Genomic DNA, 18692 nt, shown 5'->3' with positions numbered 1-18692 from the left:
GTGTGTGTGTGTGCGTGCGTGTGTTTCTATGTGTGTGTTTCCCTGGGCGATGCAAATGGTTAAGCATTCGACTGCTAGCTGAAAGGTTGGGGATTTCAAAGCCAACCAGAGGTACCTCGGAAGGCACACCTGGCAGTGTGCTTCCAAAAGGTCACAGCCTTGAAAATCTAATGGTGCCATTCTACTCTGCACACATTACGTAGCCATGAGTCAGAATCGACTTGATGGCAACTAATGACGTATATAAATATAATAAAATTTACTTATTTAAATGAAAGTAATATCTGGATCCCGGTGGTGTAGTGATTAAGAGCTTGGCAGCTAACCAAAAGGTCAGCAGTTGGAATCCAGCAGCTGCTCCTTAGAAACCTTATGGGGCAGTTTTACTCTGTCCTGTAGGGTCGCTAAAGGGCAGTGATGGTTCAGTGGTAGAATTCTCACCTGCCATGCAGGAGACTCAAGTTTGAGTCCAGGCCGGCGCACCTCATGCACGGCCACCACTCGTCTGTCCGTGAAGGCTCGCGTGTTGCTGTGATTCTGGACGAGGGTCAGCAGAGCATCCCGACTGAGGTGGACTAGGGAGAAAGGCCTGGTAATCTGCTTCCAAAAATCAGCCAAAGAAAACCTACAATCCAGTCTGCAACCAATCAGGGAGATGACACAGGACCAGGCAGCATTTTATTCTTTTGTGCATGGGGTCGCCATGAGGGGGGCTGACTCAACAGTAGTTAAAAACAGCAGCAAATTCAATGTGTACTATAACATTTCAAATAGAGGAAAACCAGCTTCACGTATTATATTATCATCTGGATATTTAGTCTCTTTGTAATGCCATTCATATTGTTTCTGGGCTTATTATACGTTTGCATACTTTTGCAGGCCTGTCTGTAGGATAAATTTCTAGCAATGGAGTTACTGAAGGAGCCCTGGTGACGCAATGGTTAAAGCACTCGACTGTGAACCCAAAGGTTGTAGGTTCAAAACCACCAGCGGCTTCGTGGGAGAAGGATCTTTCAGGCTGCTTCAATAGAGATTTATAGCCCTGGAAACCCTATGGGTTTGCTGTGAATCACAGTCGACTTGACAGTGGGTTTGGTTTGGGTTGGAGTTACCGGATCAAAGAGTGTGTACATTTAAACTGTTGATAAAGGAGAGGGATACGATTAGAACAGAACCTGGGGACTTTAATGACAGTGATATTTAATTTCTTAGCTGGTTGATAGATAAGTGGATGTTTTATTTGTTTTATTTTTCTTTATACCTTCATACCTTATAGTTCATTATATACTTTGTATGAATAGAATATTGGAGTGAATTTTAACCTTTTTTTAGTATTAAGATATTTCCCAAATTTTTTGTCCTAAAATCACCCCCAAAGGTATATGAGAATATGAGAGTGCCTGTTTTTTTTTTACATCCTGGTAACAGTTTGTTGCTTTTGTTGTTGTTTGTTTTGTTTTGATTTGGTTATAATAGAGCAAATCTGTTTTTTTTTTTTTTTTAATCCAAATGTTACATGTCCATGGGTTTTTAAAGTCAATTAAAAGAATTGCTTCCAAGGTGGAAACAGCCTGTGTCCATCAACAGATGAATGGATAAACAAAAAGCGATACGCTCATAGCGGAGTGATGTTCAGCTGTGAGTAGGGATGAAGCGCCAACCCATGCTGTAACATGAATGAGCCTCGAAAGCAGGGTCCTGAGTGAAGTAAGGCAGATGCAAAAGGACAAATATATGATCCCGCTTACCTAGAATAGACAAATTCATAGAGACAGAAAGTAGATTAGAGGTGACCAGGAGCTGGGGAGGGGAGAGATCAGTTATTGCTCAGTGATTACAGAGCTTCTGTTTGAGACGATGAAAGGGGTTAGAAGTAGATATTGGTGCAACATGGTGAATGTAGCTAATGTCACTGAATTATATACTGAAAAATGGCTAAAACGGTAAATTTTATTATGTATATTTTACCACAATTAAAAAAAAAATACACAAATATTTGAAATAGAACCACCAAACTGTAAGGACGGGGGCAATATTAAGCCCATCTCCATGGGAAAAAGTTTTAAGATTTTAAATAAAATCTGGTAACTGTGCAATGTTTAAAAAAAAAGTAAAGAATTGCTAAAAGGCTTACCAAAAACGATTCTCTGCCTCCATACCCTCCAACTCCTCTGTGTCCCTCATTTAGATTTTTCAGTTCTTAGAACTGTTTCTTAACCTCTATGTTTTTAAGCCATATACTTATACTGCTTTCTCTTAATTACTCAGTGTTACCTGTTAACTTTTGATATTGTAGGAAAGGATTCAGAGCACTTAGTATCTCCCTCCTTCTGCTCCATATACTCCCACTATAGTTTTTTAAAGGAGTCCCTGGTAGTGCAAACAGTTAACCCATGGCTAACCAAAAGGTTGGAGGTTCAGGTCTGCCCAGGTGCCTCAGTAGAAAGGCCTGGAGATCTGCTTCTGGAAATCAGCCATTGAAACCTTTACGGAGCACAGTTCTATTCTGACACACATGGGGTCACCATTAGTTGGAATTGACTCAATGGCAACTGTTACTGGTAATTTTTTGAAAGGTTTCTTTTTTTTTTTTTTTTGCTAAATCAGTGTTCGGGGTTTAAATTATTTTGTTCCGTGCTGTGCCAAGTAATATACTATGCTACAATTGTTTTCGCTTTTCTTAGAATAATTATTTTCATTTGCTTAGTTTTCAGTTTGTTCTTATCACTACTAAGCCATACTGTGCTCTCAGTCATCCTCTCAATATAATTTTCTGTGGTGTAAAATCTATTAATATAGTATATATACTACACTATAGTTTGTTTTTTTTTTTTATAGTATATTGGAGCCCTGGTGGCACAGTGGTTAAGAGCTACGGTGAGCTGTGGCTGCTAACCAAAAGGTTAGCAGTTCGAATCCACTGTATGGGGCAGTTGTACTCTGTCCTATAGAGTCGTTATGAGTCAACAGCAGTGGGTGCTTTATATTACTGTGTAGGACTATTCCATGCCCCTGCTCCAGTGTCAACTGGTTAGCCTCTAGATGTGCCTCATTACCCATTATCCTGAGATTTCCTCTGCCAGTGGGTCTTAATTTCCTGTCTCTTCTGTGTTGGATTGCCTGTTTCTTAGCTCGTGTGTTTTCCTCTCTCTCTCTCTCTTTACTTCCTTGTTTGGTGGAGCATATCTTCAAAATAGCTTTTTGTGAAGAAGTTTTGTTATTTATTATGGGTTTCCAATCCTGTGAACTCTTTCAGTATGAATATTTATGTCTCTCAGGTCTTGAAAATGTTCTTAATAATTTCTTCTCTATTTATGTTTCCCTCTTTTTCTAGAGCTGTATTTTATGCTGGGATAATAAGGCATAAATTAGTAAAGCAAGGGGGCCTTGCAAGATCAGTTACGGTGTTGAGCCATGGACCAAAGAATATGATTGACCCAACCCTCTGCACGTCGGGAATGACAGAAAGAGGGATGGTGGGAGCAATCAAAACGGGGAGAAGGGTCTACCAGATAGGGGGGTCTACCAGATAGGGGAAGCCACTTGAACAAAAGCACGGAGGTAGGAACAATCATAGCACATGCAGGAAATGCTGAGGAGGTGAGCCTGTCAGGGAGTTGTGGGGACGTGCTGCTGTTTGGGGAGACCAGATTAGAAAGATTTGTGAAAGCCAGGCAGGAGAGTGAGATTTGATGACGTGGGACATTGAGTTACTGATGAGTATTTAATGCTGGTGAGTGCCCGAGCATGTTTGAGCTGGTAATGGTGAGCAAAAGGATTTGGTGAGATTAGAAACTAGAAGTTGGGAGAATCACTAGAAGATTGTTTTAATAAATCAGGTTTGAGGGTGGTAAGTAGAAGGAAAAGGGACAATCAACAGGGTATAGTGACTGACTAGACACTGGTGATGAAGGGAGTTAGCTTGACTAATAACTCTGGACTTTGTTCATTCTTGGCATTTAGCTGCACGTGCTATATTGTCAGCGGACATGGAGCCCACTTTCTTACACATGAGTACAAGCTACTGCTGATGATGCTGAGGGCTTGCTTTTCACAGCACTAATGACAAGACTAAGTATAGGGCTAGTTTATTTTTTAATTTTTTATTTTATTAACTTTTATTGAGCTTCAAGTGAACATTTACAAATCAAGTCAGTCTGTCACATATAAGTTTACATACATCTTACTCCGTACTCCCACTTGCTCTCCCCCTAATGAGTCAGTCCTTCCAGTCTCTCCTTTCGTGACAATTTTGCCAGCTTCCCACTCTCTCTATCCTCCCATCCCCCCTCCAGACAGGAGATGCCAACACAGTCTCAAGAGTCCACCTGATATAATTAGCTCACTCTTCATCAGCATCTCTCTCCCACCCACTGTCCCGTCCCTTTCATGTCTGATGAGTTGTCTTCGGGGATGGTTCCTGTCCTGTGCCAACAGAAGGTCTGGGGACCATGGCCACCGGGATTCCTCTAGTCTCAGTCAGGCTAGTTGTTTTTGCTGTCATCTCACATAAGTGCTTGTAATATGTATTTGCCTATGTTCCATCAGTGTTGCTTCCTGTTGGAGAAGGCAAATGCAAAGTAGCGTTTTGTATGAATTATTATATATCTCCTAACAGCTTGCTTTGACAGGCTTATCAGCTATTTATCATGCTGCTGTAGGCAGGGAAATGGAAATATTCTCATGTGGTACCTCGTTTTTTAGAAAGCAAGTTTATAGAAAATGTTAATCCCTTTTGATTAATGAAATAACATTTCTTTGGAAGATGTTTTTGAAGTTATATTGTTATTCATTTTCCTCTTACAAATCTCTTTTTTTTTCTTTTTATCATAATAACCCACAGAGAATTTTTCATCTTTGAACTCTTTCCTCATTCTGTCCCATAAACATTGTTTTCCCAGGTGATTTGTTGTAAGATTAATGTCTGTTCCTTCTTTTTGTATGGGTTCCAATTTTTAATCTTCAAGATTTTATTCTTTGAAGATGAGGAGGTGGAAAATTGTGCTAATTTTTAAACTTGTAAGCTAGGAAACTTTTTGTAGCACAGCAGTAATTGGAGGGAAATCTTAGAGCCATTTCTAAATACAGTTGCCCGCAGCTCACCATCTACTTGGTGTTTCTGTGATTGAGAGTGCCCTCTTATGGTGACACAGAAATACTTCAGGAAGTGCTAGAATCTGTGGAAGGTTCTGAGTTTTTAAAGAGGGGCTTGTGTGACCCTAAGCCCAAATCTAGCGCACTGATAGTTCTATTCTGTATCTATGTGGTACTTGCCGCTGACAACTTCAGGAGGAGTTGAAAGATGCCACTCGCCTGTATTAGTTTCTTTTGGCTGCTGTAACAAAGTGTCACAAACTGGGTGGCTTAAGACAACAGGAATTTATTCTCTTCTGGTTCTGGAAGCTACAAGTACGAAGTCAAGGTGGTCAAGGTGTCCGCAGGGCCATGCTCCCTTCAAAGGCTCTGGGGAAGGATCCTTCCTTGCCTCTTCTAGTTTTTGGTGGTTGCTGGCAATCCTTGGTGCTCTTTGGTTTGTGGCAGCATACCTCCAGTCTCTGCCTCTGTCTTCATATGGCTGTCGTCTTCTGTGTGTGTCTGTCCATTTCCCTCTTTTTATAAAAGTACCAGTCATATTGAACTTAAAATTTATGCTAATTCAGTATGATCTCATCTTAAGTTGATGACATCTACAAAGGGTCTATTTCCGAATGAAGTCACATTCTGAGGTTCTAGGTGGATGTGGATTTTTGGAGAATACTGTTCAACCCAATACACCAAATAAAAATAGTCTACTAGGAAATTTTATTTGTTCTAGGTGGAACGACCTCCTTCTCCATTCTCTATGGCCCCACAAGCTACCCTTCCGCCGGTACCACCACGACTTGATCTTCTGCAACAGAGAGTATCTATTCCTTTAAGTGCTTCTGGTCCTGGAACTGCTTCAAAGGTAAATTTGTATAATTTCCTGATTCTTTGTTGTGGATTAGTAGGTTTTAATTTGCTTCCATCATGCTTCCACAGGCTGCCTCTGGCTCCCTTCATAAGGACAAACCATTACCAATACCTCCCACGCTTCGAGATCTTCCACCACCACCCCCTCCAGACCGGCCATACTCTGCTGGAGCAGAAACCCGACCTCAGAGACGCCCTCTGCCTTGTACACCAGGCGATTGTCTGTCCAGGGATAAACTGCCCCCTGTCCCTTCTAGCCGTCTTGGGGAATCATGGCTGCCCCGGCCAATCCCCAAAGTACCAGTAGCTTCCCCAAGCCCTAGTGACCCCTGGGCAGGACGAGAATTAACCAACCGGCACTCACTTCCGTTTTCATTGCCCTCACAATCGGAACCCAGACCAGATGGGTCTAGGCTCGGAAGCGCATTCAGTCTGGATACTTCCATGGTGAGTCCTGATTTTGAAATTCTCTCTCCTATTAACAGTTATTTGTAGGCAGCATTTAATGGGCCAAGGTTTTGTGATCGATTTTGTGCAGAATCCAGAGATAATATAATCCCTGTCCTCAAGAAGTATGTATGCTAATAGAGCAGATAAAGTGTGTTTGTATATTATAATAAATGTCTTTTATGTATCAGCAAATGCCATGAGTAGTATAAATAGCAAATGCTTAAGTTTTAGAGGAAGGAGAGGTTATCTCCAGATTGATCAATCATGAGGGTTTATGGAAAGAGTGGCATCTGAAGTACTTTGGAAAATGGATACAGTTTTAAGGTAAATCCGAGTTACAGTGGCAGAAGTGCCTAAGGTGTGTCGTGGAATGATGATACCCCTTAGTTTGGGTAGAGCAGAAATTTTGTGTATCAAAGCAGGAGAAAGGACTGAAAAGGAAGATTAATATTAGGTTAGAGGGGTTTAGTACCCTCTCCCAAAATAATTTGAATTTATTTGGTAGGAAATGAGGAGCATTTGAAGGTTTAAAATTTGGAATGACATGACCAAAATGATGCTTTAAAGAGATTAATCTAGTAGCAGTTTGCAGGAAGAAGTCCCTGAGTATTGCAAACAGTTAAGTGCTCGACTACTAGCCAAAAGGTTGGTGGTTCTAAGCCACCCAGAGGTACCTCGACATGGCATTGTCATGAGTTGGAATTGACTCGATGGCAGTTAACAACAACTGAGTGTGTAGGATAGCTTGGAAGGGAATAGATGAAAAAAGACAGGTTAATGGTCCATTCTCTAACTGTGAGATGAGGGGCTCAACCGGGGATGTAAGGGATATATCCATTCTTTTGTTGGTTCATTTATGCACACAAGAAATCTTGCCATCACAGGGTTTACATTCTAGGTGGGTAGAAGACAGAAAATAAACAAGTAAGTAAAAACACATAGTATGTCAGATAATGATGAATTCTGTGGGGAAAAATAAAGTAAAGAAGAGGTATAGGGAGAGCTGGAGTTAGGGTGGGAGGTACGTGGAGGGATGGAGTATAGTTATAAGCAAAGACCTAAAGCAGTAGGGAAAGCGGACCATGCTGGTTCTGGGGGAAGACCAGTCCAGAAGGAAGGAGAGCAAATGAGTTTGGAAGAGTCTATTTGAGGAATAACAAAGGGGTCAGGTAGAGCTGCTGCTGAGTAAACAAGAGGGAGAGTAATTTTCTGTTAGCAGAAGTGGGCAGCCAGATCAGGAAGAGTCTTCAGAGAGCTTGAAACGAGGACCTAAGAAGACCTGAAAGCAGCGAATGGATCGGGGTAGCGGAAAGATGAGAAATTACCAGGAATCCCTCAGATTTTGAACCTAGCTAACTAGGGACATGTTGAACTTGAGATGAGATTGGGACATTGAAGGAAGAATTGGCCAGTAGGTAGTTGGAAATCTAAGAAAGAGATGGAACTAGAAGGGTGAAGTTGAGGAATGTTGTGGTCTTTAAATGAACTGTCTATTTCTTGGTTGCAGGGAAAGAGCAGTAACTAACTTTTAAGTGGCATCTTAGAGAGAAGCAGTCTAGTGAGAGTGGATTAGGCTTGACTTTCTGGTTGCATCAGTGTAGAAAGACCATTTTAGGCTTCGATATAGATTGTTTAAGCTAGAAATGGTGTTTGTGCAGATAGCCAATTTACTCAAATTTTTCTAGAGTTAAAAAAGCAAAGAAAAAAAACGTTTCCCTGGCTCTTTTTAGGTCTGTCTCTCTAATCTGTACATTTGAACTTTCTTCAGAGCCTGAAGGCAGTGGTGCTTTGTCAGTTGTAATAAAATAGGCATGGCATTGAGCATCTGTATCTGTATTATTGTTCTTATTATTTTGAATAGGTTACATAAGGGGAGAAACTTAGCTGTGTGGTAAGGAGATTCTTTTCTTAGAACTTTGCTTTTCTCTCCAGAATGTGAATAGCAGCCCATTAGGTCCAGAGTGTGAGCACCCCAAAATCAAGCCTTCCTCATCTGCCAATGCTATTTATTCTCTTGCATCCAGGTAAGTTCACTAACAGCTGCATTTCACACTGTGGAGTTGGTACTTTTAAACAGCTTCTTTATAGAAAGTTTAGAAAACCCAGAAGAGTCTAAAGAAGAAAATAAAAATCGATCTGTATTCACACAGTGTAGAAATTATCTATCCTGTTTTATGTTTGGAAATCCTGGTGGCATAGTGGTTAAGTGCTACAGCTGCTACCCAAGAGGTCGGCAGTTCAAATCCGCCAGGGGCTCCTTGGAAACTATGGGGCAGTACTACTCTTGTCCTGTAGGGTCGCTGTGAGTCGGAATCGACTCGACGGCAGTGGGTTGGATTTTATGTTTTAGGATATTTCCTTCCACTCTTTTTTATGTGTATATGTATATAAATCAGTCTTGCTGGAGTGCTTGTCAATTTTATTAATCTTTTCAAAGAAGCAGTTTTGGTTTTGTTTTTATTCTTACTGGGCATATGCTTTTTGTTTCATTGATTTTCTGCTCTTGATTTTATTCTTCCATCTTTCTTTCTTTCAATTCGTTGTTCTCTTTCTCGTTTCATTAGATATTGTTCATTTCTCTATTTTCTGTTATTTCTCTCTTTACATCACTCTGACTAGTTTCTACTATATTCCAATTCATTAGTCTTCTCTTTTGCTATTTCTAATCTGCCCATAAACCCATCTGTTGAATTTTTATTTTTAGATACTATGTTTTTAGGTTCTAGAATTTCCTTTTTTTTTTTTAATCAGTGATTCTAGTTCTGTAATAAAATTCTCTGTCCTCTTTTCCTCTTTTTTTTTATCGAACATATAAAGGCTATTTAAAAGGCCCTATCTGATAACTCCAGTTGTCTCCCAGCTTGGCAAGATCCCCAGAATACCTGCTTAGCTCTTCAATTGCTGCTTCCTGCTTGGTTTTTAGAATCTAGCCCCAGTGCATACACAGTTTAGGAATTAGCAATACTTCAAGGGGAAATTGCAGGTAGAATTTCAGGCTCATTTCTTTGCTGTTCCTCTGTGATTTTTGGCTCCTCACACCTTGGCCATCATGGTACTGCCAGATTCCATACTCTCCCCAGCCCATCGAGATTGTCTTGAATCCCAAATTCTGAACATTTGATATGGGGTTTACTTTAGTGTATTTTTCTTCTTTCTGGAATCTCGATCTCTCAAATCCTGGCTGCCTGGTTGCTCTCCAGTGCTTTATTTTATCCAGCTTTTATAGTTGTTCTAGGCAGAGGGTGAGGTGATACATCTTACTTGGCCATGGCTGTAAACGTGTATGAAATGTGTGTTTATAGATCAAAAAATGTTTTTAATTAAATTGGATCATATTTATAATTTCATATCCTTTTTTTAACTTAGCATTATATCATGAGCATTTCGTCCTCTATCATTTAAAAAGGTCTCCACAAATGCTCACTTTTAATGATTGCATACTATATAATGTGGCTATAACGTTGCATATTTAATCATTCCCGTATTGTTGGATATTTATAGTGTTTAAAAGTTTTTACTGCAGTAAATAACGCTTCAGTGAATGTCTTTCTATAGAACCAGAGATGTAGCCAAAGAAGAGAACAGGCTTATAAAACTAGAACTACTGTGCCAAAAGGGTATAAATGCTTTTAAGGTATATATGATCAAGATGCTCTCTGAGAAGGAGGTATAGTTTTATTAATCCCACCAGTGAAGAGAATTACAATTTATTTCCACTTAGGAGTATCTTCAGGTGTATTGCTGATTCCTAAACTGTGTATGCACTGGGGCTAGATTCTAAAAACCAAGCAGGAAGTAGCAGTTAGAGCTAAGCAGGTATTTTGGGCATCTTGCCAAGCTGGGAGACAACTGGAGTTATCAGACAGGCCTTTTAAATAGGTATTATTTATGTGTTCAATAAAAAAAGAGGAAAAGAGGACAGAGAATTTTATTAGAGAACTAGAATCACTAATTAAGAAAAAAAGATCACAAGGAAATTCTAGAACCTAAAAACACAGTATCTAAAAATCACTTCTACCTAGTAGTTTTCAAATTACTTCAAATCATTTTAAAGCCATAGACCTGATTTAAGTGGAACTCCAGGTATGTAAGCTAGATATGAACAAATCTACTCTTGTGGGAGTAGAAGTAGGCCTCTCAGGCTCCTGCTTGGAACCTCTAAAGGACCAAGGGACACAGTTTTATTGACTTCAGGTCTGTTGATGCGTGTGTGTGCCCACATTCATTGCTTTAATACACTATTGTTTGACATTTAGATTTTTATGTGTTTTTTTCAGTAGTATAAATAATGCTACAGTGGGTATTCTTCATTGTCTCCTTAGGGAAAATTCTTAAGAAATTTCTGAGTCCAAGGGTAAATATTGTGGGTTTAATGTTTTTGATGAATTGTACTCTAGAAAAATTGTACCAGTTTTCTATTTCTACAGCTATGTAGGAAAGTACCTATTCCTCTACACCTTCTCCAACACTTAAAAATTTTTTTTAAATCTTTGTGGCTCATTGTTTCAACTGGCATTTTATTGTGAAAAATTTCAAACATGAGCGGGTGGGGCAGAGCCAAGATGGCGGACTAGTCAGATGCACTAAGCCATTCCTCTGCAACAAAGACCTGAAAAACCAAGTAAGACAGATGCAGATGTCAATCCTGGAACCCTGAATGTTAAATTAAGGAATAAAGTATTAGATCGGAAGACACTGAGAAGAAGAAACTAATAGAAAAAGGTAAACGAGTAGAGCTACAGGGTGGAGGTCCCTGGCCAACCAGCAGGAGGCAGCATGGCCATCTGGGAATAAAGCCAACAACACAACAGCAAGAACACAGAAAGGCACTCTGAATTCCCAGTATAGATAGAGGTATGGCATAGACACACCCAGACCTAAGTAAGACAGCATTCCCTGGCTGCAACTAAGTGAAGTGCCCAGACATTTTCACACAGTAACCACGGGAGCATGCTCCTAAAAACCCCACCCCTCTGGAGAATAGCAGCAAGAACCGCCCCATCCTGGCATCCCCAGCTGCCGAGGACCACAGTACAAACTCATCTTATTAACCTCCTTCATCTATCCTCATCTGCCCCCCCTTCACCCCCCTGCCCCCCCCCCCGCCTGCCAAGCACCGCGCCCCTGAGCAGGACTGGCGTGGAGCCCTGGACCTCGCCCTGTGCTGCCCCCAGGCCCTGCCCCACCTAACACTGTGCTCCCCGAGTGGGACCAGCTCAGACCTCTGGACTCCTGGGCTCTGCCCTGCACTGCCCACCTGGCTTTGCCAGCCCAGGTTTGTGCGGCAGACAAACGACCGGTCCCTGCCTCTCTCCCCACTGCTGGACCTGCTGCACCATAGCCGAGTGATTGGCTCTGCTCAACTGGACAGGGTAGTGAGAACTGTCATACCCACGGACAAAGAAGCAACAAAACATACTCAGCCTGCCTGCCCAGACGTAACCAAATAAAATTAAAAAGCAGGATAAACCAAACAAATCTACAGTTAATAAATGAAGAAAATAATACCTGAATGTCTCAGAGACAGCAGACAGTGTCAAAATGTATTTAAAAAACAGGACAGGATGGCCCAAGTAAGCAACCAAAAAAACTACCAGGTGACCTTCTAGTGGAAGAAAAGTCACTGGAACAACCTGATAGAGAATTCAAAAGTCTAATATTCGGGGCTTTCCAAGAGATTAGGAAAGAGATCAAGGAAAATACAACACTAAGGAAAAAATAGACAAAATCATGGAAAATACAAAATCAACTAAAATATAGCAAAAATCAAGGTAACACAAAGCAATGGAAGACTTCAGGAAAATAATACAAGAACAAAAAGTCAAAATAAATAAACAATTAGAAATCATACAAAAACAGCAATTAGAAATTCAAAAGATAACAAAATTTCAGAAATTAACACAGTAGAAGGTTTTAGGAGCAAATTGGAAACAATGGAAAAAAGAACCAGCAAAACTGAAGACAAATCCATGGATACACTTACTGTGAGGAAAAACCAGAGAAAAGAGTGAAGAAAACCTAAGAGCTCTGTGGGATACAGTCAAGACCAAAAATTTACGCATGATCGGAGTTCCAGAACGGGGGAGAAAATAGAAAACGCAGAGAGGATCACTGAAGATTTACTGACAGAAAACTTCCCTAATGTCATGAAAAATGAAAAACTGACTATCCAAGAAACTCAACGAACCCCACATAGGATAGGAGGGTCACCATCATAATCACACTTGCCAAAACCAAAGACAAAGAATCCTGACAGCAGCTCTTAAAAAATGAAAAGTCACACACAAAGCAGAAACAATAAGACTAAGCTGTGATTACATGGCAAAAACCATGCAGCCAAGAAGGCAATGGGATGACATACATAAAACCTTGAAAGAGAAAAATTGCCAGTCAAGAATAATGTATGCTGGAAAACCCCTCAAATATAAACGCAAAATTAGGACATTTCCAGATAAGCAGAAATTAAGGGAATATGTAAAAACCAAACCAAACTTAACAGGAATTATTAAAGGGAGTCCTTCAGTTAGAGAGCCAATAACATCAGACAACACCCTGAATCTAGAACACAGGTTAGCATCACCAAATACCACCCTTGGTAATGAATTCTCAACAATAAAACAAAACTAAAAGATTTATAGCAGGGAAGCAGAGATGTCAGTCTATAAATGACAACAATGTCAGAACAATAAATGGGGGAATAAATGGTGTAGGTATAGAGCTTTCCAGTGTAGTCAAGGCAATATCAAGTAATAAAAGCCTGGTTCAAATTTAGGAAGATAGGGATAAATTTCGAAGTAACCACAAAAAAGTTAACAAACCTACTCATCAAAATAAAGAGGAAAAACAAAGTCTCAGTAAGCACAGAATCTACAAAAATGAAAAGAAATTCCACAAATGAAAGGAACTCGGCACAGGAGAGTAAGAGGAACAAAGAAAACATAAGCACCACAAAAAAAAAAAAAAGCGCTACAGAATGACAGCAGTAAACTGATAATCACACTGAATGTAAATGGCTTAAATGCATCCATAAAGAGACAGAGAGTGACAGAATACATTAAAAAAAAAAAAAACAGGACCCATCTATAAGAGACACACCTTAGAAACAAAGATGGAAGTATATTATAAAATCAAAGGATGGAAAAAACTGTATCAAGCAAACAGCAACCAAAAAAGAGGAGAAGTGGCAATACTAATCTCAGATAAAATAGACCATAAGGCAAAATTCACCATAAAGGTCAAGGAAGGTCATTATATAATGATTAAAGGGACAATCCACCATGATGACATAATCTTAATAAATATCTATGCATCCAGTGACAAGGTAGCACTGAAAAGAGAAATGGTTCCGCAATAATAGTAGGAGACTTCAGCATACTGCTCTTGGTAAAGGGCAGAACATCTAGAAGGAAACTCAGCAAAGATACCGAAGACCTAAAGGCCACAGTCAACCAACTTGACCTTATAGACATATATAAAATGTTCCACCCAACAGCAACAAAGTATACATTTTTTTTCTAACACACCTGGAACATTCTCCGGAATCGACTACATGTTAGACCAGAAAGTAACTCTCAACAAATCCAAAACACTGAGATGACACAAATCATCTTCCCTGATCACAGCACCGTAAAAGTAGAAATTAGCATCGGGAGGAACAAGGAAAAAAAAATCAAATACATGGAAACTGAATAACGTCTTGCTTAAAAATCACTGGGTCATAGAAGAAATCAAAGATGGAATTTAAAAAATTCCTAGAATCAAATGAGAATGAAAACAAATCGTGCCAAAATCTTTGGGACACAGCAAAGGCAGTGCTCAGAGGTCAGTTTATACCAAGAGATGAACACAACAAAAAAGAAGAAAGTGATAAAATCAAAATATTAGCTTTACAACCCGAACAAATAGAGAACAACAAAAGAAGCCTACAGTCACGAGAAGAAAGGAATTAATAAAGATCAGACCAGAAATAAATACAATAGAGACTAGAAAAACAATAGAATCAACAAAACAAATACTGGTTCTTTAAAAGAATCAACAATCCATCGACCAAAAAAGAAAACCAGGAGAGGAAGCAAATAACCCAATTAAGAAATGAAATAGGGGACTGTCTTAGTCATCTAGTGCTGCTATAACAGAAATACAACAAGTGGTTGGCTTTAACAAAGAGAAATTCATTTCTTCACAGTAAAGTAGGCTACAAGTCCAAATTCAGGGCATCAGCTCCAGGGGAAGGCTTTCTCTTTCAGCCTTCTCATCAATCTCCCCCCCCACCCCCCGACTAGAAGTTTCTCTGTGCAGAGACCCTGGGTCCAGAGGATGTGCCCTACTCCCGGCACTGCTTTCTTGGTGGTATGAGGTCCCCACTCTCTGCTTGCTTCCCTTTTCCTTTTTATCTCTTGAGAGATAAAAGGTGGTGCAGGCCACACCCCAGGGAAACTCCCTTTACATTAAATCAGGGATGTGACCTGGGTAAGGGTGTTACAATTCTACCCTAATGCTCTTTAGCATAAAATTACAATCACAAAATGGAAGACAACCACACAATACTGAGAATTATGGCCTAACCAAGTTGACACATTTTGGGGGGATACAGTTCAATCCATGACATTCCACCGGTTGGCCCCCAAAAATCACATCCTTGAAACATGCAAAATATATTCACCCCATCATATCATAGCAAAAGTCTTAACTCCAAGGCCGAAATCCAAAAATTCTGCTTCATCTATGAAATCTAAAAAAACAAGTTACCTCCTTCCAAAGGTACAATGGCCCAACAGGTGCAAGCTAGACAAATCCATTACAAATAGGAGAAACTGGAGGAAAAAAAGGGATAACAGTATCTAGCAAGTCAACAGAACACATTATGTTAGCCCTCAGGCTTTGAAAATAATTCTCTGTTCTCTGAGACAATTTACACAGTGGCCCTGCCCTCCAGACTTTAGGTATTGGCCACACTCTCCAGATTCTGAATGGAGGCCCCTCGGCCCTGGGCTTCAGCTCTGCCTTCCGGGCCCACTGGAACAGCATCTCTGTCTGCTCCCTTGGCTTTGGGCGCACCATTCTCCTGGTCCATCTGAGTGGCAGTTCCACCCTTAGAAACACCAGAGGCCATGGCTCCACCCTTTGAAACCCCAGAGGTCCTGACCATACCTTTTGAGACTGAGGCATCTTGGCTTCTTGTGTTCCTTGTCTCTTCAGCTTCAGCTTCCCAGTTTCTTGGCCTCTTAGCTCCTCGGCCTTACGCCCACATCTGCCCTGTTGGGGCAAGGGTTCCAAAGCTCTGTAGCTCCACCAGTAAGTGCGTGGAGGCAACCCACTCTGCTAGGAAGCCTCCTGCACACAGACATTCAACTCTCTTGCTCCGTGGGTCAGCAAGCCTAGCTCTACTGATAAGTGCCCGGAGGCACCCCACTCTGCCAGGAAGCCTCCTGTGCACAGGCACTCAGCTCCCTCGCTCCGTGGATCAGCTCCAGCACTGTGTGGCGCTGGTCTTCTGGTTCTGCGGCTTCTCTGCTGCTGCTGCTCCTCTATCTAGTCACAGTTTCAAAACCACATACACATTTTAGGTATCTATTAGAGCAGCACCCCACTTTTGGTACCAAGTGCTGTTTTAGGGATATTACAACAGACCCAAGTGAAATAAAAAGGATCATAACAGTACTATGAAAAACTGTACTCCATCAAATTTGAAAACCCAGAGGAAATGGACAAATTTCTAGAAACACACTCTTTACCTAAACTAACAAACTGAGATCAAAAATCTGAACAGACACATAACAAGAGAAGAGATTGAAAAGGTAATAAAACAAAAAGCTCCCCCCCCAAAAAAAAGTTCTGGCCCAGATGGCTTCACTGGAAAATTCTACCAAACATTCAGAGAAGAGGCCACACCAGTACTACTCAAACTATTTCTGAACATAGAAAAGGAAGGCACACTTCCACATTCATTCTACAAAGACACCACAAAAAAGAAAATTGCCGACAGACATCTCTTATGAATATAGATGCAAAAAGTGTCAACAAAATTCTAACCAATGGAATTCAGCATCATATAAAAAAAAAAAAAATACACCACGACCAAGTGGTTTTCGTACCAGGTGTGCAAGGATAGTTCAACATTAGAAAATCAATCAACATAATCTACCACATAAATAAAAGAATCACACGATCATCTCACTCAACACGGAAAAGGCATTCAATAAAGTCCAACACCCATTCCTGATAAAAACTGTCAACAGGATGGGAACAGCACGGAAATTCCTCAACATAATAAAGGGCATACAAAACCATAGTGGTTAAGTACTACGGCTGCTAACCAAAGGTCGGCAGTTCGAATCCTCCAGGCGCTCCTTGGAAACTATGGGGCAGTTCTGCTCTGTCCTATAGGGTCGCTATGAGTCGGAATCGACTCGACGGCAGTGGGTTTGTTGTTGTATACAAAACCAGCAGCCAACATCATTCTCAATGGAGAGAGGCTGAAAACATTTCCTCTGAGACCAGGAACAAGACAAGGGTGCGCTTTATCACCACTCCTATTTAACATTGTGCCGGAAGTCCTAGCTGGAGCAGTAAGGCAAGAAAAAAGAAATAAAGGGCGTACAAATTGGTAAGGAAGAATTAAACTACTCCTGTTCACAGATGACATCATACTAGACACAGAGAACTCTAAAGACTCCACAAGAAAACTGCTGGAACTAATAGAAAGATTCAGCAGAGTAGCAGGATACAGGGTAAACATAAAAAAATCAGTTGGATTCCTATACGCCAGTAAAGAGAAAAGGAAATCAGGAAAGTAATACCATTTATAATAGCCCTTTAAAAATAAAATACTTAGAAATAAATCTAACCGGGGATGTAAAAGACCTATACAAGGAAAACTACAAAACACTACAGCAAAAAAAAAAAAAAAAAACAGAGACCTACATAAAAGGAAAAACATACCATGCTCATGGTTAGGTAGACTCAGCATTGTGAAATGTCAGTTCTACCTAAAGCATTCTTTAATGAGATGGAAAAACTATTCATTAACTTCATGTGGAACGGAAAGAGGCCTCAAATAAATAAAGCATTATTGAAGAAGAATAAAGTAGGAGACCTCGCATTACCTGACCTCAGAACCTACTGTACAGCTGCGGTAGTCAAAACAGCCTGGTACTGGTACAATGACAGATACTCAGATGTAAATCTGTCTACCTATAGCACCTGATCTTAGACAAAAGCCCAAGGTCCATTAAATGTGGAAAAGTCAGCCTTTTTAACAAATGGTGCTGGCAAAACTGAATGTCTGTCTGTAAAAAAAAATGAAACGGGACCCATACCTCACATCATGTAAAAAAAAACCCTAATTCAAAATGGAGCAAAGACCTAAATATAAAGCCAAAAATTATAAAGATCATGGGGGAAAAAATAGGGTCAACGCTAGGGGCCCTAATGTACAGCATAAATAGGATACAGACCATAACTAACAATACACAAACACCAGAAGATAAACTAGGTAACTGGGGTCTTCTAAAAATTAAACACTTACGCTCATCAAAAGACTTCACCAAAAGAGTAAATAGAGAACGTACAGACTGGGTGAAAATTTTTGGCTATGACATATCCTCAAAGGTCTAATTTCTAAAATCTGTAAGAAAATCTAACACCTCTACAAAAAAAAAAAGACAGACAATCACATTAAGAAATGGGCAAAGGGTATGAACACTCACTTCACCAAAGAAAACATTCAGGTGGCTAACAGACACATGAGGAAATGCCCTGCAGATCAGAACTATAATGAGATACCATCTTATCCCAACATTACTGACAGTAATAATAAAAATAAAAATAAACAGAAAATTAACAAAATGTTAGAGAGGCTTCAGGGAAATTGGAAATCTTTTGAACTGATGGTGGGAATGTAAAATGGTACAACCATTTTGAAAAACCATAGGGTGCTTCCTTTAAAAGCTAGAAGCAGAAATACCGTATGATCCAGCAATCCCACTCCTAGGAATTTATCTTAGAGAAATGAGAACCATCACACGAATATACACATGCACACCCATATTCACTGCAGCATTGTCTACAATAGCAAAAAGATGGAAACAACCTAACTGCCCACGAACAGATGAATGGATAAACAAAAAAATGTATATATACACAATAGAACACTGTGCAGCGATAAAGAACGATTAATCCGCGATAAATCTCACAACGTAGATGAATCTGAAGGGCATTTGGTGAGTGAAATAAGTCAATCACAAAAGGACAAATACTGTATGAGACCACTCAAGAAAAGGTTTACACAC

The 18692-nt window shown here is 40.2% G+C and overlaps 1 protein-coding gene across 6 annotated transcripts in view; it reads left to right on the top strand.

The window, feature by feature from the left end:
• The window catches only part of CBL (Cbl proto-oncogene), a 101814-nt gene that overhangs the window by 68676 nt on the left and 14446 nt on the right, over window positions 1–18692 (top strand). For all 6 annotated transcript variants that reach the window (XM_003418189.4, XM_064268952.1, XM_064268950.1 and 3 more), the window contains 3 exons: window positions 5816–5947; window positions 6022–6399; window positions 8335–8426. In XM_003418189.4, coding sequence (XP_003418237.1) covers window positions 5816–5947; window positions 6022–6399; window positions 8335–8426 — 602 coding nt within the window. The remainder of the gene's footprint in view (window positions 1–5815; window positions 5948–6021; window positions 6400–8334; window positions 8427–18692) is intronic.

The sequence above is a fragment of the Loxodonta africana genome, chromosome 15 (genome assembly GCF_030014295.1).
Source record: "Loxodonta africana isolate mLoxAfr1 chromosome 15, mLoxAfr1.hap2, whole genome shotgun sequence".
Classification (NCBI taxonomy): domain Eukaryota; kingdom Metazoa; phylum Chordata; class Mammalia; order Proboscidea; family Elephantidae; genus Loxodonta; species Loxodonta africana.
This window is presented reverse-complemented; position numbering and strand designations above follow the sequence as displayed.